This window comes from Protomyces lactucae-debilis (genome assembly GCF_002105105.1).
Source record: "Protomyces lactucae-debilis strain 12-1054 chromosome Unknown BCR37scaffold_7, whole genome shotgun sequence".
NCBI lineage: Eukaryota > Fungi > Ascomycota > Taphrinomycetes > Taphrinales > Protomycetaceae > Protomyces > Protomyces lactucae-debilis.
Genome location: NW_024467999.1, coordinates 63,511 through 83,245, shown reverse-complemented (window position 1 = coordinate 83,245; position 19,735 = coordinate 63,511). Strand labels below are relative to the sequence as shown.

At 51.4% G+C, this 19,735-nt stretch overlaps 11 protein-coding genes across 11 annotated transcripts; 4 read left to right on the top strand and 7 right to left on the bottom strand.

Annotated features, from left to right (window-relative positions):
• Positions 1–1,395: 1,395 nt before the first annotated feature.
• On the bottom strand, positions 1,396–2,409 carry BCR37DRAFT_386688 (Mn2+ homeostasis protein Per1; the record flags this gene model as incomplete). Its single annotated transcript, XM_040870461.1, has 1 exon — positions 1,396–2,409. The coding sequence occupies one exon, from the start codon at positions 2,407–2,409 to the stop codon at positions 1,396–1,398; it is 1,014 nt and encodes a 337-aa protein (XP_040725945.1).
• A 162-nt stretch (positions 2,410–2,571) lies between these two features.
• On the top strand, positions 2,572–5,706 carry BCR37DRAFT_378614 (uncharacterized protein). The gene has a single exon (XM_040869079.1). It carries the CDS (start codon positions 2,818–2,820, stop codon positions 5,632–5,634), a length of 2,817 nt encoding a protein of 938 aa, XP_040725944.1. The 5' UTR covers positions 2,572–2,817; the 3' UTR covers positions 5,635–5,706.
• A 50-nt stretch (positions 5,707–5,756) lies between these two features.
• BCR37DRAFT_397919 (P-loop containing nucleoside triphosphate hydrolase protein) lies at positions 5,757–7,065 on the top strand (the record flags this gene model as incomplete). Its single annotated transcript, XM_040871748.1, has 2 exons — positions 5,757–5,844; positions 5,900–7,065. The coding sequence occupies 2 exons, from the start codon at positions 5,757–5,759 to the stop codon at positions 7,063–7,065; spliced, it is 1,254 nt and encodes a 417-aa protein (XP_040725943.1).
• Positions 7,066–7,280: 215 nt separating this feature from the next.
• On the top strand, positions 7,281–8,540 carry BCR37DRAFT_409721 (putative UDP-N-acetylglucosamine--dolichyl-phosphate N-acetylglucosaminephosphotransferase; the record flags this gene model as incomplete). Its single annotated transcript, XM_040872162.1, has 1 exon — positions 7,281–8,540. The coding sequence occupies one exon, from the start codon at positions 7,281–7,283 to the stop codon at positions 8,538–8,540; it is 1,260 nt and encodes a 419-aa protein (XP_040725942.1).
• Positions 8,536–9,385, bottom strand: BCR37DRAFT_378612 (HD domain-containing protein). The gene has a single exon (XM_040869078.1). The coding sequence runs from the start codon at positions 9,294–9,296 to the stop codon at positions 8,625–8,627; it is 672 nt and encodes a 223-aa protein (XP_040725941.1). The 5' UTR covers positions 9,297–9,385; the 3' UTR covers positions 8,536–8,624.
• Positions 9,386–9,582: 197 nt separating this feature from the next.
• On the bottom strand, positions 9,583–10,707 carry BCR37DRAFT_346078 (WD40-repeat-containing domain protein; the record flags this gene model as incomplete). Its single annotated transcript, XM_040867660.1, has 2 exons — positions 9,583–9,961; positions 10,049–10,707. 2 exons carry the CDS (start codon positions 10,705–10,707, stop codon positions 9,583–9,585), a joined length of 1,038 nt encoding a protein of 345 aa, XP_040725940.1.
• A 473-nt stretch (positions 10,708–11,180) lies between these two features.
• On the bottom strand, positions 11,181–12,233 carry BCR37DRAFT_336960 (beta-lactamase superfamily domain-containing protein; the record flags this gene model as incomplete). Its single annotated transcript, XM_040867244.1, has 1 exon — positions 11,181–12,233. A coding segment is annotated over one exon (1,053 nt), but the record flags the coding sequence as incomplete, so codon positions are not given.
• Positions 12,234–13,781: 1,548 nt separating this feature from the next.
• Positions 13,782–14,993, bottom strand: BCR37DRAFT_341243 (rab-GTPase-TBC domain-containing protein; the record flags this gene model as incomplete). The annotated part of the gene is made up of 2 exons (XM_040867386.1): positions 13,782–14,143; positions 14,237–14,993. Coding segments are annotated over 2 exons (1,119 nt in total), but the record flags the coding sequence as incomplete, so codon positions are not given.
• Positions 14,994–15,884: 891 nt separating this feature from the next.
• BCR37DRAFT_345959 (kinase-like domain-containing protein) lies at positions 15,885–16,943 on the bottom strand (the record flags this gene model as incomplete). The annotated part of the gene is made up of 1 exon (XM_040867651.1): positions 15,885–16,943. The coding sequence occupies one exon, from the start codon at positions 16,941–16,943 to the stop codon at positions 15,885–15,887; it is 1,059 nt and encodes a 352-aa protein (XP_040725937.1).
• A 587-nt stretch (positions 16,944–17,530) lies between these two features.
• BCR37DRAFT_337895 (S-adenosyl-L-methionine-dependent methyltransferase) lies at positions 17,531–17,998 on the top strand (the record flags this gene model as incomplete). Its single annotated transcript, XM_040867284.1, has 1 exon — positions 17,531–17,998. A coding segment is annotated over one exon (468 nt), but the record flags the coding sequence as incomplete, so codon positions are not given.
• Positions 17,999–18,178: 180 nt separating this feature from the next.
• On the bottom strand, positions 18,179–19,663 carry BCR37DRAFT_402359 (putative secretory pathway GDP dissociation inhibitor 1; the record flags this gene model as incomplete). Its single annotated transcript, XM_040871906.1, has 4 exons — positions 18,179–19,243; positions 19,293–19,443; positions 19,497–19,519; positions 19,565–19,663. The coding sequence occupies 4 exons, from the start codon at positions 19,661–19,663 to the stop codon at positions 18,179–18,181; spliced, it is 1,338 nt and encodes a 445-aa protein (XP_040725935.1).
• Positions 19,664–19,735: the final 72 nt, after the last annotated feature.

Here is a 19,735-nt window from a genome sequence, read left to right as displayed (position 1 = left end):
TAGAAACTCAAATCTTTTTCTAACGTCACTGAACGCTTGTGCGCCTCAGGTAATGTAGGTAAAATTGTTCATCATTCAAAATTAGCAAGCTTGCAGTGCTTCCTCCGTTGGCGGCGATGGTTTCTGACTGGTCGCAGTCTCAACAATCTTCCTATCTACATGTTAGCAAGTTATCCCGAACTGGGCATAAGAGTCGAGCATTGCTAAGGCCTCAGCAGTGTTGGCATCTTCAAGCAGGACTTGCATAAGATCCGAAGGGCCTTGCACATGTCTAGTCAGAATTGCAGAATTCATTATATGAATCCTTCATTGGTCCAGAGAAGCTGTCATCTTGTGCCATGTGTAAGTCTCTTACCTATACTGCCTCTGCTTGATGTGGTGTTGTAGGCTGTTCTGTGAAGTTCGTTCAAGGCCAACTGCAGTCTTTCAATCTTTACAATCTTTTGTCGCACACTCGAATGTGGACGAGATGGGTTACCATGGCCACCGGGCCCCGGCCAACTTCAAGCTCTACTGATTCAGACACTACAAGGCGCGCTGCATAGACCATGTCGACAAAGCGTTTCCCCAGGCCACGCACAGGGGTTATGTGACATTTTGCCAATAGTCAGGGAGTCACCCTGCCTGCTTGACTGTGGAACTTGGTAAAAGCCATTCTTGTGGCTACCATTTCAAGTTTCAACAGAAGGAATCGAATCCTCTCGCGTATTCAGGTCTCAAATGCGACCCCGTACATATATCAGACATACTCTCTGATGCCCTCGGCAGATTCGATAAATGAATGACAAATACTTGTTGGGTGCAAGGCCTGACGTGTGATAGATATTACCGCGGGTAAGCAGAAGCAGGTTCGTAGGGGCAGTGGTACCTAGCGTGATCGTTCTCAATATGCTCAATATCTAATATAGTAAGATGTGTTCTATGGAAAGATACGGATAGGAAGGCACGTCAAGTGATCATGCTTGAGCTTGCAGATCTCTCGAAATCCGCTAGCTTGATACCGTCGGAAGCGATTGCAACCTCTGCCTGTTTGGATCGGACGGACCAGAAGACACCCTCAAGCATCTGTCAATTCCGTGCCACATAGGAAAGCAAGATTGGAGGTGCTGCAGATCTCAAGTAATCATGCAAAGCGAGTCTGTCTGGTTGCTCTTGCGTTGGGATATCCGTGAGCGTATTGCGCAAATCTAGGACATACGTGTGGCTGTTGATCACATTCTTGAATGCCCAGGACGCGAGGAACGGCCATTGCCATGGAATCGCTCGACATCCTCTCCATACTGGGAACACGAGTAAGGTCCATTTTTGACTGGACGATGTTCTTGAACGCAAAAACAAAAAGTGGATCTTCGTACAATGGAATTTGACCGCGGTACCTCGCCTGACTCTGGCCACTCATAGTAAGGCACGCAAGCTTTTATCAACCTCTGACTGATGGAGCATAGCGTACGAGACGAGAAAATTATACCACATCGCCGTGATGGGTATGGTCGCCAAATGCCAAAGGGAGTGGGCATCGATCATGAAGAACCACGGACTAAAGTCCAAAAGCTCAAGTGCCATGGCACATGCCAGCATCAAGACAATCGGCGCTGGTTGTTTGGCCACGCGTCCGTGTGCGGGACTCTTTGGGGAGAGATGGCCTTTGCATAGGGAATAAAAGAGCCAGATGAGACCGTGTAGACTGCCAACCACAACATTTGCAAGCATGTTATAACCGTAGTCAAAAATGACAAAAGTGAGGTAGCCAATATGAGCCAGATAGCACACGAGGCATACCGCTGCCCATATGACCAGGAAGAGATGATAACTTGGCCGCTTGTATAGCTGAAAGACCTGAATGACTGCGTAAAATAAGCCGTAGAGGACATACGCTCCGGCAGAAAAGTAATCCATCTTTTCCGTAAAGTTGAAGTCACGAATGTGGAAGATGGTAGACCAGAGCCATGCATTCATGCCGACGTAGGCAAAGATGACATAGAATCTGCGCATGGGAAAGGCACTGGAAACCTGTGCGCGGACTTTTCGCAGGCCGCGAACATGCACATACCCATTGAGAATAGAAAATAGTACACTAGCAGGCTCTTGAATGCCAAGGACGCGATGAAAAGGCCATTTTCCGTGAAACTGCTCGACTTCCTCTCCATTCTTGACCATGTAGTCTGTGATGGCACGTTGACACTGATAATCAATATCTGATGCACAAGTCCACCCTGTCAAGCGAAGTGCTAGCGGCAGCTGGCCCGATTGTAGTCGATACCCATCTTGTGTACAGCGATGAGCAATGTTTTCCTTGACGCATGCTTGGAACTTGTCCAGCTGGTCTCCTCTCGAGGCCGAAGCCAAGGGACAGAAGAGCAATGACAGCAAAAAAAGGACTAATTTGGAGCTTCGAAAGCAGAATAACATAGCTATAGATGACTTGACTTGTCTATTCAGCGAGACATAGGCACAGCTCTTGAGCTCTTTGTCTATGCTCTCTCTTTGGTTGGCCCCTTTTTGTCTTTGAGTGTGTGTCGTCTGCGCGTGCTCGTCTCCTTTGAGCCGCGTTTGGATGATTCAGACAGACCACCACCACCAGCGGCACCACAGCGCCAAGTCGCATCTGCCAGGGCCCCTCCCAATCAAGCAGCCATCTAGAGCTCACGCAGGACGCGCAAGGCTCTCAAGGTACATCCTGTGGAGTGTGTCACGTCCTCTACTGTCGTTGCGCAGAGAACACATAGTCCAGCGCAAGGCACAAGTCACACAGTCATCGACCTCCCTAATTCACTCTTGTCAGCATTGTCAGAGTCCAACAAGAGACGCCATTCTGCCATGGGCAACACGGCATCGTCCAGTGCAGGGGAGCCATCACAATCTAGGCGTCGGCGCAGCAGTAGACTAAGCGAGTTGTCTGGTCGGCACAATGCAGACCTCGTCATGACAGGCAGTACATCAGCGCAAGCCTCCATTGCGCAAGGAACGCCTCCAAAGGATACGATGGAGTTGGATGCAGCGTGTGGATCAACAGCGATCGAGAGCTTTGAGCGCACCACAGCATCGCGTGGAAGTGCACAGCGGAAAACAGATTCGCGAGTCAACAGGCTTCGAAATCGTCTCTCTAGCTTTGCAAACCCATTCAAGTCGGGTAGCAAGTCAAGGGCATCGACATCGCATGCGCATCCGTCTGGAGGTGAATCTGTCACATCACAGGCGCATTCGCCACCTCGTGAAACAAGGGATGATATGGCTATACCGATTGGTGATCTGCATATGCGCCAGCCTGTGCCTGACTTGAGTCATTACATCGGTGCAGATGGTCTTCAGAGAGATACACCGCTCACTGATTTCAATGACGAGACTTACGACACTGCTATGACTTCTGCATCGGCAATCATTCCACTTGCGGACGAGGAGTCCAATGAACCTACAGAACATACAGAAGAATCTCAGCCTGTTCTTGTACACCACACCCCAGAGCTCTCACGGATACCAAGCGAAAGCAGCAGTATCTACTCAGATCGACGCACGCGGCCAACAGAAGCGCATGCTATAGCGTTGGCTAATGCACGAAATGCCTCTTCAGAGAACTCAGAATCGGCTGGCTTATGGAACAGGTATGGCACAAGCAACCTATCCGGTCATCTTGGGCCAGCTACACGCTCTCGCTCCAACCTGGACGCTGCACAAAGGCAGCCTCAAAGTGACTCACGTCCACTTCGTCGCGCAACCTCTCAGTCGCATCTGAATGCTGAGCAACAGCAATCTGGAGATTCCGCGGACAATCTGAGTGCACTGTTGCAAGACAGAGCGCAGTCCGACACGGCTTTGCCCAACACGGGAACACCACGATACTATGTGCGCTCATCATCCTCTTCACGGCCTCCATCGCCCATGCCCTCCAATCTGCCAGAATCTCCCAGATCCATGTCACGTTTGCGAGCTCGTCTTAACGGCCGACATGGTAGTGCTGACTCTACTGGACGGCCCTCTACGCAGCGATCGCATTCGTCACCCAATACTTCGCAAAGACCAGCCGCGTCGCGTGCACCACACTCTGCGGGCGAAGCGCGTCGACTCAATGGTTCTGGTCAATCACCAGGTGAAGTCGTGTCTGCACTACCGGGCGAGGATCAGGCTGGTATGCTATCAAGATTACTTAGTGTTGCTGCGGCTGCAACGGCTGCATCGCTCGTTGGACGTGACCAGACTGGCGCTCTTCGACGTGGTCGCGATTTAGCTGCTCAGCATACACCTGCAACGCCATCGACTTTACAGGAGACGACGACAGCAGATCAACCTGCCGTTACTGATACAGAATCATCGAGTCAGGGAGATCTTGTGGATGGTAGCTTCGACGGTTTCCTCGCAGCCTTGCAATCAGGTCAGTTGGCACAAGCCTTGCGCAACGGAGGCAATATTCTGGGTGGCGGTGAGCCAGAGGAAGGATCCCAGCAACCACTCAACTTTTTCCGCATGTTTCGTTTCAACAGTGCAGTGAGCATTCATGGCGCACCGGCGGCGACGGAAGGTGAGGGAAGAATGGTACCCATTATCATTGTTGGGATTCGCAGTGTTCCGCCAAGAGAAGATGGATCACCGGGAGATCCACAGGTGCCACCTTTCTTGGAGACATTGGGACAGATGCAACCGCCTGCGTATCGACCTCCTACTACGCGTTCGCATACTCAAGAGTCGCAAGCCGGACTGGTTTCTGGTACTGCATCGCAAGGTGTGACCACAAGTGAGGAGATTACAGAACGAGCGGAAGGAGAGGAAGATGTGACCATGACTGAGGATGTTGTGGCTTCTGAAGTGGAGCAAGAGCAAGGTCAGGCAGCAGACGAACCTGAAGTCACATCCGAAGCACCTATTCGTTCGCGGCAAGAAGCAACTACCACCAATACTACCCCTCAGCAGGAGGAACGAACAGGTCTCTTGGACTCAGTCTTGGATCGACTACGTTCATTTGGTGGTGATAATGCTGCAGCCTCTCAGCCAGATCCTGCCAGCGAAATTGCGTCACGCGCTTCTCGAGTTTCAGCAAACCTTCAGCGACGACGACGGCGATCACAATGGCGACCCTTCTCGTCTGGTGAACCAACTCCGTCCGAGGTTCGACCAGAGCAGAGTACTGCTGCTGAGAACAATGGTGCTGCACAAACGCGATCGTGGATTATTTATGTGCTTGGTGGGACCTACCCAGAGAATCACCCGCTGTTGACAACACCCAGCCTGTTCACCGACTCGCCGACTTACGAAGATATGATGCTGCTAGGCAACTTGATTGGTCCTGCAAAACCAGAAACAGCAGCAGAAGAGGATATTGAACGGGCTGGTCCCACGCACGACTTGGATGAGATGAGCGCAGAGTTGGAGAATCGATGTTTGATTTGTCTGTCTGACTTTGAAGCAGGCGAGACGTGCAGAAGTTTGTCAAAATGTTCGCATGTGTTTCATCGGGAGTGTATTGATACGTGGTTGACCACGGGCAGGAATAGTTGTCCCTTGTGCAGGAGTGCGACAGAGGCGAAGAATGCGCCCATGGCCGGGATGCCTGTGCCTTCAGAGGCCGCTGCACCTGTTGCGCCTGGCCCAGTAACGGAAGGTGTGCCTGCTGTGGCTGCAGCAGTGAATGTGGAAGCTGCTTGAGTGCTGTGCCTCTGCACTTGTTTGTTGAAGTAGCAGGCTGTTCAATACGCCATAGCCTTTGTCCGTTTCCCATTGCTTGCCATCTGATCCTGTGTAATGCATTTCTAGCGCGACTTTGTGACATGAAGCGCGACAAGACATCACACGAGACATTCTCTCGCATGGCTGGTCAGTCACAAGCTGGTTCGTCGCACTTGAAGAACATCAAAGGTATTCTACTGAATCGGTAGAGTTCAACTGCTAATGACAGACCGGTTGCCAACAGTCAGCCTTTCACAAGCCCTTCAACACACGCCAAATGTTCTTGAAACAGGTCTACCAACCATCGACAGACAACTGCGTGGTGGTCTAGTTCCAGGACTGCTGACAGAAGTCTATGGTCCGCCTGGATCTGGAAAGACGGCATTTGCAATGTATATGGCAGCACACATACTTGAAGACCATGCGGAGAAACAAGGTGCGGCAACTGCCAGTGTCGAACCTTCAGACAAGGATGAGACATTAATCAGTTGGCTGGAGTGCTCGCAGAGACTTCCTGCGACTAGACTGCGGGACATGATTTCAACGAATGCGTTTGATACGGATGTTGAAATGGCCAAACTTTCAAGGGTCAAAACCAGGCGAGTTGCCTCCTTGCCCGCCCTCATGGCCATGCTACTTCATGCTCCTGATGGCGATCTGCCCATATTCTTGACAAAAGACACAAAGTTGCTCGTGATTGACGACTTGACAACGCTCTTCAACGCTGCCTTCCCACCAGAAGACAGCCGGTCCGCAGCACCCGGCGAGTCACAATCGGCACGACGAGCACGGGTCACGAAGCTACTCGCACAAACTCTACAAACTTTGGCTGCAAGCTGTCAAATCATCATTTTGGTGCTCTGTAAGCTGACGACACGCGTGGCGGCAGGGTCAGGGGCAACACTTGTGGCTTCCTTGGGAGATGCGTGGCAAGACGCCTGTTCGACACGATTATTGCTGTATCGCGATTTCCCACCTGTACGCCTGAGTGCGGATGATGCTGCTGCATTACGTTACTGCGCAGTTCAGAAAGTTGGCGGTGCAATGTTGGCACGGCCTGAGGGCGTGCCTGTGCGTATTGTAGGTTCTGGCTTCCAGGAGATGGATTTGGACGCATTGAGTCGATCAGTTGGTACTCAAAGGTTTAGGGAGATGCATCCCCCTCCGGAGACTTCTTCTACTATCAATAGGGCGGAATTGCCGGTTGAAGAGCCGCCATCGGTCGATGCAGAAGTCTCTGAAGTGTTGGAACCCGCAACTCTTGAGTCCTCAAAACGCCCAGCGTCAGAGACAAGCCCGCTCAGTCCAAGCAAGGCTAAACGATTTGTGCTCGAGGAGGTGCGTGATTCAGAGGAAGAGGACGACCTGGATGAGGTTGCGCTTGAGGAAGAGGCTGAGCGTGCCATCTGAACCTGCTGCCACCAAAATTTAAAGACGCGACAAGAAGAGCGTCGCGACAACTGCACACTCACACGGATCGCAAGTGCCTCGCTGAGCATTGGCGGGTCGGCCTCAGTATGATCAGCAAGGGCGTGCTGGGTGTGATACTCGCTACGACAGTCCCGCTGTTTGCCAGCCAAGATGCACTGCGCATCAACATCGGCATGTCGATCTGCGGATTCGTCATGACGGTCATCTTGATACCCCAGAGCGCTGCGGCCTTTTTGAGAAAGGGTGTTTCCGGCAAGGACTTGGGAAAGCCAACAAAGCCATTGTTGCCAGAGACGATGGGTGTCATTTCAGCAGTAGTCTATCTCCTCATTATGATCTTGTTTATACCGTTCGCCTTTTACCAACACATCAAGGCTGGCTGGGAAGCTTCTGGTCGTGGTGCGGGTATTGACGACTCTGATCATGTCACTGTCGGAGACACATTTCCACATAACAAGCTTGGCGCATATCTGTCGGCGGTCCTATCCTTACAAGGAGCAATCCTGCTGGGTCTTGCAGACGATTTCTTTGACCTTCGTTGGCGGCACAAATTCTTCATTCCAGCATTCGCTGCGATACCGCTTCTTGTGGTCTACTACGTGGATTATGGCGTGACGTACGTTGTCGTGCCTACACCGTTACGACCGTACTTTGGCGACTTGGTCGACCTGGGCTTCCTCTACTACGCCTATATGGCGGCACTGACCATCTTTTGCACCAATAGCATCAACATCCTTGCAGGGGTCAATGGTGTTGAAGTCGGTCAAAGTGTTGTAATTGCCTGTTGCATCCTCGCCAATGACCTTCTGTACATCTCTGGCGTTCAAGAGCACGTCGGCCTCAATCATCCTGCCTACGAGTCACACTTGTTTTCAGCCTGCTTCCTCATGCCTTTCCTTGGCGTGAGCTTAGCACTACTCTACCACAACTGGTGGCCTGCCTCTGTCTTTGTGGGCGACACGTTTTGCTATTTTGCAGGCATGACCTTTGCAACAGTGGGCATTCAGGGACATTTTTCAAAGACCATGCTGCTCTTCTTCATCCCGCAAGTCTTCAATTTTGTTCTCTCTGCACCACAGCTCTTCCACATCATCCCGTGTCCACGGCATCGTCTGCCAAAGTTTCAAGCAAAGACAGGTCTGGTAGATGCCAGTATTGTCGAATTTGAGAGACCTCCAAGCACGCTACAACGCATTCTGCTTATTATGCTTGAACGGCTCTACCTCGTTCGCCTTGTACGGCATCCACATACGGGCGTCATCCTCTCAAGTTCCAACTTGACGCTCCTTAGCGTCTTACTCGTACGACTTGGACCTATGCGTGAGGATACATTGACCATCTGCATGATGACCATACAAGCACTCTTTGGCATTGCTGGCTTCTTGGTCCGGCATCGCCTAGCAAGACTCGTCTTTACAGATGACAATCGCATGTCTTCCCAATTTTACGTTTAATGAAGACTCGTTTTACACGACAAGATAGAAATGCTGAATGGTTGGTCTATGATGAATGCTTCTTTCATTAGAAATCGCGCGTGCCTAAGAAGTTGCGACCTGATCGGCTTCTGCCTCAAGGGCCTGCTTGACCGCACGCACCGTATCATTGCTCTCTTGCGCAGCTTCACCCATCTTGAACTTATGCCAATGTGCATCTCGTTCCTTAAGGGCTTCATCACGCCAAGCACGGACTTGTGGATGACTGATGGTCTCTTTGCCATCGAGAAAGTGACCCAAATTTTTCCGAAAGCCCTCACGCACTTCATACTCTGTGACTTGCACAAGCAGCTCAAATGTATCAAGATCCTTGACATACCGCGCCTCGGGACTCGCCCGTTCTTCATACTCCTCGAATAACGACATGATATCCCTGCGTGCTCCTGCATGGCCTACAGGGAGCGTGACGGTACAGATGTGTTCCATAGCGGCTTGTTCGAGTCGTTGCTTTTCAAGTTTAGGGACATTATCACGCGGTGTAATATCACCCACAATCGCTTCTGCCAGGTCATGCACAAGCGCTAGTGCCATCATACGCGTCTTATCCAGTGCTGGGTCATTGCAGAGAAGCGTGAGCATGGCCATACGATACATATGATCCGCGATGGATTCTGTATTGCAAAGGGATTCATTGAGCCAACCGGCGCGTTTTGTGGTTTTTAATTTTTCGAGCAGATGCACGAAGGGCAAGACTGTGCTTGTATTCTGCATGAGCATATCTGCAGGCCCTCTGATGCGCGCAAGGGAGAGACGTCCTTGGCCGTTGATGGATAGGTGTCCTTGTCTGTGTTTTGATTTCTTGACGCGTCGTGGTCAGATGGGAAAACTCAAAGGGAGGACTATAAGTTACTCTACAACAAGCTAAGAGGCTCTGTATACCATCAGTAGTCTAAGCAATCTGGTTGGGAAGACCGGACCTTAGACAAAAGCGTGGAAGATAGCATAACAATAACATTATATAAATCGCCAGGACTAGATCGTCCCCTAGATACTTTTCTTCTCCTCATCGCATCTCCAACGAAGGGAAGCAGCGGCGTTCAGTCGCATTGATCGTCCATCCCGTCACCGTCTCCTCAGATCCAACAAACACTTGACTTCCACTTCTGCTCCAGCACACACCAGATAACTCTCGATCTCGTCCATCGATGCCATAGTGCCCATCACCGTGATGCCTATCTCTCGCTGTATCTGCCAGTGGTACAGACAAGCGCTGCTGTGGCTGTGAGAAATCACGACAATCAAGCAATGTCGCATGGGAAGTACTCTCCGTAAAGACCAGTAAGTCGAGGGGACTTGGTGAAAATGCCAGGGCACGAATGCTGCCATGAGGAAAAGGTCGCGAGGTACGACAGCGGAAGAGACAGGACTGCTTGTTGATGGTACTACCACCATAAGAGCGGATCGTTGGGTCTGCTGCATGGATGCCACTGTGGTCTGGTTGGCGCTGCGATGGGTTGCCTGTTGACAACATGCGAATATCAAACAGTGAACAGGTCCCGTCTTGTGAACCAACAGCAAGCATGCGGCCTGAAGCAGAGAACCCGGTAGCAAAACATGCATCTGTCGAGACCGTCATACTTCCTTGTCTTCGCCACCTGCCACTTTCTTGCGTGAACAAGTAGCACTCTGTATTATCCCCAACTGCAATCATCCACTGTCCATCGGGAGAGACGGTTGCATGGTTCATCGCCGTTTGCATACTCATAGGTCGTTCTAGTCTCCCTTGCGAGACATTATAAGACTTGAGGGTATGGTCATTACTGCTGACCAGCGCAACCTCTTCACCATTTGCATTTCTGTACAAATGGATGCCATTCACCAGACACCCACCGATCGTGACTTCTTGTTTGCGCAGACCTTCCTGCAACGTGCTCGGGTCGCCGCGATCATCGAGGATCGCTAGCACGCCATGTTCAGCACCAGCAACAATCCAGCCGTACCGCGATGTCAGTGATCTCGGTTCAAACGAAAATTTGGGCCCCGCAAGACCGATCGATGAGGCTGCAAAGTCGAGCGTGCGCACGCTATGTCGGCACACATAGAGGAGTTGTTCGCGATTGTGCGCTGTGGAGGATGCTGAACAGAGGAGATTTTTGAGTTGCCAGTGCTGTAGTGCCTGCGTTAGCATCGGCTCAGCTTCAAGAGCGCCCTTTGGGAAATAGAGCCTCGCGACGTACCTTGATGGTGATATTGGCACGAATCGTTCGAGAGCGCTTAAAGGCGAGGCGCTCGCTCATACTGATGCAAGGCACGTTAGCATGGAAGGGGCGCATGGCGAAGGATGAAGCGCTTACTAGTCTTCCACGACAGCCATCTTTCAGTGAGCAAGCGCAAGCTATTACAGACTTAGTTGCATGCCCTATCTGGGTAGCGAAGTTCAATACAGGCGGCAATTACAGCGCATGATGATGAGCAGCATCTCAGGCAGTTTGGATGTCGCCCTCGAATCCGGGGTAGCACAGTCACATATCATGGAATACGGCCGGGCCTGGGTTGCTTCTACACTGCCCTTTTGGTAAAGCTACTCTCAAATATGCCAGAGAAGAAGAATGCAAAAGTCGCCCATGCTGCGAGACCCATCCCTCATACATCCACACTGCCACCAATGGCTACCGTCACAAATGCATCCTCAGCGAGCCCTTCTTGAGCTGCATACGCTCGAAGCCGCCTCGCAGGTTCTAGTACATCCTCATAATGCTTCGATAAACTCCCTCGAAAAGTACCAAAATGACAGCCAAGCGACTTGAGACTGCCCAGATCGCGATGCAAATCAACTGCATCTTCGGGACAAGTATGCACACCAGACAATATTTCGCGTGGTAGGAAGAGGCCAATAGGAATAATGCTGAGGTGAATGCCATGTTCAAATTTGACGCCAAGTTCTTTGAATGTTGGACAAACGGGGAAGCCCTCTCTTCCATCACCAAGCGTTGCGCGATAACCCGTATCACCAGCGAAAAAGATACGTTTTGGTCCTGCTGCTCTCGTCTGCGTCTCAACAAGCCAAGATGCCCATAAAGATTTGTCTGCATCAAGTGGCGTTCGCGCGGATCCATGTTGCGCTGGCCAACAGAGTGCTGAGAAGCGTGCGCCAATGATTGGGAGATGGACTTGTGTGCTTTCGCGCCAGTCTAGCTCGCGTATACGCCCTGGCTCTATACCAATGGCTTCTAGATGCTGTCTATTGTTGAGTGGCACGAGGTATTGAATGTGGTTGGGATGCTTGCGTTCGAGCTGTCGCAGAGTAGGTTTGTCGAGGTGGTCGTAGTGGTTGTGGGAGAGCACGACAATGTCTACCTCTGGCAAATCATCAACAGCACACGGCAATTGCGAGTATCGCTTGGGCCCAAGTCCAAACATGGCAGCAATTTGTGGACTCGTGTATTTAGAAAAGACCGGGTCTAGCAGTATCCGCGCACCTCGCTTTTGCGCCGGCGTCTCTACTGGTAGCTCCAAAAGAAAGCTTGCATGCCCAAACCACGTTGCCTTGATGTTGTCGTCCTTGAAATCATGCCAAGTTGGCATCCGCACAGGAAAATGCTCCTGAATGCGTTTTGGAATGGGTTTGCGCGGTGGATGAAAGATGGCCGTCTTGAGTACTTTCCATTTCGAGGCACTCCGATACGAAGGCCAGGGATTCTTGAAGCCAGCCGCTGGATTGGTTGGGTCTTGCCAATGCGCACGATTCGCAAGACGAATGGACTCCTGTGTTGTCTTTTCCCCAGCATGCCTACTTGACTCTGTTGCATCTACGGCAGTCGCTGATGAGGCAGAAGAGACGGCCATATGTCGTAGCGCAATAGCTGGTAGGCCTGCAGGCGTCTGTGCTTTTGAAGCGGGCGTCGTCATGCCTTTGGCGCGTGTATCGATTTGGCAGCACAGGCCTAGCGAGGCGGCGCGGAATGCGCGCGTTGATGGGCGTCGAAGCAGATTGAGAGGCGAAGAGTAGAGGATGAAGAGTAAGCTAGCGCAAGATGGGCAGAAAGAGAGAGAGGCCAAGGGTAGGTAAGTGCTTTGGTTGTGAATTGTTTGAGGAAGAAACAAGACGAAACAGGCGAAATGAAGCCTCCCTGCCTCAACCTCCGACATACATCTCCGTCCGTCGCAGCTCGCGGTTCCAGCGGAAGCAAAGGCCACGGTTGAGCCAGCGTCCAGTATCCCAGCTGTACCGTTCATCGACTTCTTTGCCCCAGCGTCGTCGCTTGCGAGGCTCCGGCGCGTGAGCAGCTGGATCATCTTGCACCATAACCTCTAGTGCTGTAAAATCGCCCTCTGAATCTGTCTTGCCTTTGATGCCAATGATGTGTTTGTTGTGTGAGCCTTGAACTGACGGGCTGGACTGGCTTGCGAGCTGCTCAAGCGTATTTTGTGTATAGCAACATGAGTAGCACCGGGAGCTTGTGCGGGAAGCCGTGTATGTATCGACAGGGTGGGCCCAGGCAGCCATCACACCGTGCTCGTCGTAGTAAGGCTTCATATTCGTCAAGCCTACAGGAGCACCGTCGTCATGCGACAGTGTGCACTCGACAATCTTGAGATGTGGCGAATTGACATCACCAACGATAGAGTCTCTTTTCAAGGCTTGCGCTGCTTCTTTGGCTTCTTCAAGGTCATGTAGCGTCACAGCAAGGCCACGAAGACCACAGCGAGACTTTTCACTCGCATTGAGAGCGTGCTTGCAGCGAAAGAAGAGCGTGATGTGAGCGATGCGTTGGCTTTGAGGTACCTGAACCTCCCAAGCGTGCTCGCCCTCGTCGTCTTTGTATGGCTCAAAACCCTGCTTCTTATCTTCCGAGAAGAGCATAGCAGCTTTCAAGCTACAGAACAGCGAGGCAGAATTGCAAGCTGGCAAAAGGAGTCGTGGTCAAGTATTCAGATTACTTACAGATCTTGACTACACAAGTACACAATGTCTTCATCTTTCTGAAACACCCCATTACGTCCGTCCCCATAGACAAGCAATTAAGGAGCCTCAGAGGCATTATGAGAAAAGAAACGGCTGCGAATCTTTGTACTACCACTCAGCTTCCGGCTCGGTGTCACTTTCGTGACCAATGCAAGGTCATCTCGCGATCGCCGTGGCAAACTAGTCGCTTCCGGGCCACTTGACCACACTTGCTCCCTGATGCCATGCTTCGGAGGTGCTTCTACCACTGAGATGGTGGGTGATGGTTGTGAAGCCAGGACAGTAGCCGCTTGTCTTCCCCGGATTGCAGCAACTTTCTGACGCCTGGCATCTACTTCTTTTTGCGAGAGATGACCCACTCCATTGCGTCGTTTGAAGCACGCCTCCATCAATGCACCCGCATCGATCATTTGACGAGGTAGCGTCTGCACAACCTGAAAAATTTCAATCGGATCTGAGACTGCGAGAATGGAGCGTTCGCCTTGCTTCAAAATCGTCAAGGCAATGCGAAACAAGACTTTTGAGCCTTCGTAGAATAAGCAATCCCAGACGCGAAGGGTGGTTTCGATAGGTAGGATTCCAATGAAAGCAGACATGAACCACGCAGCCGTCACTAGCGTTATTGGAGGAAGCTTGCCAATAATTTCATGTGGTGTAGCTTTTGTGCCAGAGGATGCAGGATTCGGTTTACCCAGACTAGGTCTCCTGAAGCCGAGTGCATCGCGCCCGCCACTAGCATTCGACATGGTACTAGGGTGTGGAGAAGAAGGCGTTTCAAAGCCCTGGCCGAGACGACTCCATATTGACGGCAGACATTCTCGAACTGCCAGCATCAAGACTGCTTGGTCGACATTCGCGCCTTCTAAGTTCGCATCATGCACATGCGGTAGATAATCCGTTGTGGTAATCACCACCATCCAAAAAGCGCGCTCCTCCGGCATAAACAGCAAGAAGAGTGCCGCAATAAAATTGAGTGATTGGCAATAGCCCACTTGTGGCCGATAGAGCGCGAATGCCTGCAAAACGCGCCGCAACGAAGCGATCATGGGTGGTTCTTCCTGGAACGCAGTAGCATTTGCAGTCTGTCCCGTCCGAGTGTAGCCGTCGGGTTTGAAGTGGATATTATCTGGGAATGTGCGATGCAAATCTCGTTCAATCAAGTCATTGTTACCGTCGCTACAGAGTCGACACGCTTGTTCCGCCAGGCGATGGTAAAGACCCGGATGTGCACGTAAACATGCATGGCCATTTGCGTAGTGAAACCAAGCTTGGCCGCGGTATTCAGGTGGTATGCCCTTGCGGATGTATCGCTGTAATTTGGCTGACCTAGCGGGGAATTCGATATCACTGCCGTTTCTCCGTACAGCATTCGCTTGAGATGTTTCATTGAGCAATGTATCCCATTTGTAATGCCTACGAACGAGATGTTCTTCGTAGCGTTTCTGCCAGGCCTTATAGTCTTCTAAGGACACATGCTGCGATTCGCATCTGAAACCATATCGATCACGCTGGCTCGGCAGCTGTTGTGCAGGCGCCGCCTGGAAGACTTCGAGTGGATGGAACGTGGCAGCACCCGAAGTCATTGGTGTCGAGCGTGTACTGCTGCTTGTCAGACCTTCGTCCTTGAGTGTTTCGGGCAATGACAAGCGCTGCATGTCTTGCACAAAATCTACATTCGGCCGTGTAGAAACATCGCCCGTCTCGTGGTAGAGATCCAATACGCTGTCCAAGAGCGAATCTGTCTCTTCCGCAGTCAGGGGATGGTCCTGCAAAGCGCGCGCTTCATCTGGTGAGGAAAAGGCAATTCCAATCTGTCCAACACTAGCAGACTTGCGATGCCAGAGCGCTTGTCTTTGTTGCAGGGGCGTACGCTTCGTTTCACTGAGTGGCGCTGGACTGATATATTGGAGTGCAGCGGGTTCTTGTGCTCGAGAGGGTTGAGCGCGTTCGCGCTGGTTCATGCGTCGTGCGTGCATGATGTTGAATGCGGCCGGCATCGTGGGCCCTTGAGGCGAAGTCATCGGTCGCCTTTCTTGACTCATAAAGACCTAGCTAGATTGATCGCTACCCGTACTAGCGACGTTGATTTGTAAAAGACATGAAGAAAAGACCGTGGCTGCTGTGTCGAAGGCCAGATTCAGTGGGAGCACGACAAAGAACTGTGCGAAAGATAGCACCTAGGATTGACTGATGATGATGAGCCTGTCAGATACTCCTGCCACTGACAAGAGAGCCTGTAAGAGAATCGAGGCTTGCGGAGGTTTGGCCAGCAGTCGCGCTTGGTCGCGAAACATCTCGCCCACCAGATGGCAGCACAGACCTCTCTAAGGCGTCTTCTACTTTGCTACATATCTATACCATCGCTTCTATCAATGAACAACACGGCGAAATATCCTGCCTCAGCACATCCCAGCCTGCTGGAAGAAATTTGGACTCGCCACAAACGTAAACTTGTCAAAAGTCAGTGAATCCTCTGCAATCACAGGCTCACTCGGAATCGCCACACCGGCAGCCGTCTTTGTTTCATGGCTGATGGGTGTATTCAGGGGCATCGACGTGAATTCAGCGGCGAAATTCTCCGCCAAGATTGGATCCGTGATGATGGGCTGGATGGGCGGATCCAGAGCGCGTTGCTCCAATTTTCGCCAATCTAGCTTGCGGAAGAAGCGGTGCGCTTTGATGACCGGCACATCCTCAGCACCGCGCGCACCAAGCCTGACCTTGGGTACCTTTTTCAGGAGTTTGCCAATCAAGTCTTTGGCCTCAGCTGACATGTAAAAGGGCAGTGTCAGCTTTGAGGATAGAATCTTGTCTTGCACCTTCTTCTTGTTATTGCCGCTGAACGGTGGATGACCGGCGCAAAGTTCAAAGAGCAAGACACCGAGCGACCAGTAATCAGCAGCAAGGGTATACGGCTGCTCCAGCAACATTTCAGGGCACATGTACTCAGTGGTGCCGCAAAAGCTGCGACATTCAGCACCATCCTCTGCCACTTTACTGATGCCGAAGTCAGTCAAGATCAGGTGTCCCTCGCGATCAAGCAGACAGTTCTCTGGCTTTAGATCGCGGTAGATGATGCCTTGTGCGTGGAGATGCGACAGGGCCAAAACCAGTTCAGCGACGTAGAATGCCGCCACTTGCTCAGAGAACATCTTTTCCGTCTCGAGATGTGTCCAGAGCTCGCCACCTTCTGCGTACTCAAGGATAAGGTAGAGCTTGTGATGATCCTGAAATGCGTAAAACAGCTTGACAATGAATGGATGTCGAACATCTTCCAGAATCTGGCGCTCTGACTTTGTATACTCAATCGTCTTGGCCCTGATAATCATGCTCGCCTTTTTCAGCTGCTTTTGAGCAAACAACCTGCCCGTTGACTTTTGCTTCACAAGCATCACTTTGCCATACCCGCCCTTGCCCAAGACTTTCAAGGGCTCAAAATCATCGGCTGAGTGGCGCATCGACAGTCGCTTCAAGTCAATCGCATCCACGCTATCGAAATCCTCATCCAAGCCAATCTCATACTCTTGATCATCTTCCGCCAATGGCATCGCTTCAATAGAGGGCAAGTCATCTACCGAGATATCCTCCATTTTGCGCGCAAATACAGCAGGCGACGACATGGCTGTTGTTTTAGGTGTTGATTTACGCGATCCTGCATGTGATGATGCAGGGATATAGTGCTCATCGTTACTATCCAGCGACGCGCTTCGAGCTGAGCGCGCGCGTGAAAAGGATGTATCGTCCTCGATGTCAAAGGAAAAGACGGCCGCCATCGCTTCTTATCACGGGTATTCAGATGAATAAAAGGGCGCCTAGACGAAGGCGCGGCTATTGAGAGACTACACTTTGGCTTGTGAGATACGTCGATCGGCGAGCAGGTCTGGCGAGGGTCGGGGCTGCTTCATGAAACAGTTGGTCAGTGGGCAAGGTCTGGGAAGCAAACAAAAAAGTTGATCGTACCAGCAGGCAACAAGACAGCTATACTGCTACACAAGGGCTGATGGCCACAGCTGCCAATGATGCAGAGGATCTAGCTAAACCTGCATACTGGGATGATCGCTACGAGAATGACCATGCAGAAGGCTATGACTGGTTCAAGACCTTTTCTGAGATCTCTTCTGTCTTGACACCTCACCTGACTGCTACCTCCAAGATACTCGTGCTTGGCTGTGGTACCTCGACGCTCTCTGAAGAACTTTGGCGAAGCGGCTACAAGCATGTCACTTCTGTAGACTTTTCACCACGTTGTATAGAGCTCATGCAGCAACGACATGCTGATAAACCCGAAATGCTCTGGGATGTAGGCGACGTGCGATCGCTGGAGGCATATCCTGATGCCTTCTTTGATGTGGTCATTGACAAGGGCGTCATGGATGCCATGCTGGATGGTTGTTCCCTGTGGGATCCACCAGAGGATGTCAAGGCTAACTGCTTTCAAGAGATTGAAGCCTCTGCCCGAGTACTGCGACAAGGTGGCAAGTTCATCATGATCTCATTCAGGCCAGGCCATCTATTGCGACCGCGTGTACAGTCTTCAGCATGGCAGACAGAGCCAGACATTGTCCAAATTGGCTCATTCTACTACAGCGTCACAGCAACCAAGCAATAAACTTGCAACCAGTAGGCAGACATGACTGAGATGGCTGCCAAAGAAACTACGAACGCAACGAGTAACGAATAACGAAAGAGATCATCACTGAGCGACATTAAAATTTTCCTCTTCCGCTTGTGTTGGCCTCTGCTTAAGCACCAACGGCTTCCCCTCCATCTCCTGATAGATCCTGTTGACATCATCCGTCGTGGTCTCAAAGTGCGATGTTGCATCGTACGAGCGCGACACAAAGACATTGTCCTCGCCTTTGGTCGTTGGCTCGTACAAATCACTAATATTGGTGAATTGGTCCAAAATGGGACCAAGTAGCTTGAGTCCTGGTCGGATTTCTTCTTGTGGGTTGTCCGTCTCTACCATTGTCGAGACCACAGCAAGGTAGTGACCCTTAGCGCAGACATTGTGTGTAGCACTAACCAGTGCAACGTAGATATCATGCTTCCGGCCAATTTGGTTTTGTGGAATGATGATTTGCACAGAGTCAACATCATCTGTGTTGGGGATAGGGTGGGTCAGTAGACACGTTGCTCGAATTACACGACCCACCTTCTTCACCTTTTCAGGAAAGTAGGAAGGGTCACCAATGATCTTCTTGGCGCGTGCCGTTTCGCCACCACTCTTGACACCTACAGCTTTGCCACCTTCATACACAATCTCATCAATCTTCTTGTCAAGCATGTAGGTACCGCCATAGATTGCAGATAGCCGCGCAAAGCCTTGAGGCAGCTCACCGAGTCCGTAGAGAGGGTAAAGGTAAGGTGACTTGCCGTAACGTGCAACAGAGTTGAGGTAGAGCACGATGCGCTTGTACGTCTCTCGTGCCGGCTGGTTCAGGTAGGCATCGTCAAGATGCAGCGCCATGGCATGTCCAATAAAGTCTTGCGTTCCCTTCTCCAAGCCAAACTTGTAGTACACTTCCGTCATTGTGTTGCGGTCGAGATTGAGGCTCTGATGCGTTGCTGCGTCATCTTCCTTGTATGCGCCAATGAACTCCAAGAAGCGCTTCATGCGGCGCTTCTCGAAGAGGCCCATGAGCGAAGAGCGCACAGCTTCCATCTCTGTGGCTGGGACTTTGGCAATACGGCCATCACGGTACACGTACGAGCCAGAGATTTGCTTGAATTCAAGGTACCGTGTCACATCCGTGTGCTATGGTGTCAGTTTGCAATGTGTCAGGGGCAGTAAAAAAGTGACTTACAACAAGCATGTTTGTGAGTTCACCGTTTGCCATGAGGAACTTGGGGACCAAGTCAATAGCCCAGTCGCGGTCCCTCCCCAATCCCGTGGGTGGCTGCTCGCCCTTGCGGAACTTTTCAAAGGTCTGCGTCAGGTTGAGACTGGCGCTTTCACTGTAGATGAGTTAGCTCTTGGTGCTTGTTTCGTGCTGTAGGAGATGACGTGCGCGCCGTAATAATCGTTGCGATCCTGGTGTTGTCAGTATGGGTTGGTGACAGATGCTTTGTTCCATACCATGTGCAGGACCTTCTTGCCTTCGACACTGAGCAGGCCTGAGAGGACACATTCAGTGAGCCCTGTGCCCAGGACAATGACATCGTACTCCTCATCCATGCCTGGTTGGTTTGTGGGTGTGGTTGCAGCTGGTTGTCTGATGCTGTCAGTCTCCTCCCTCACGTGTCGCTG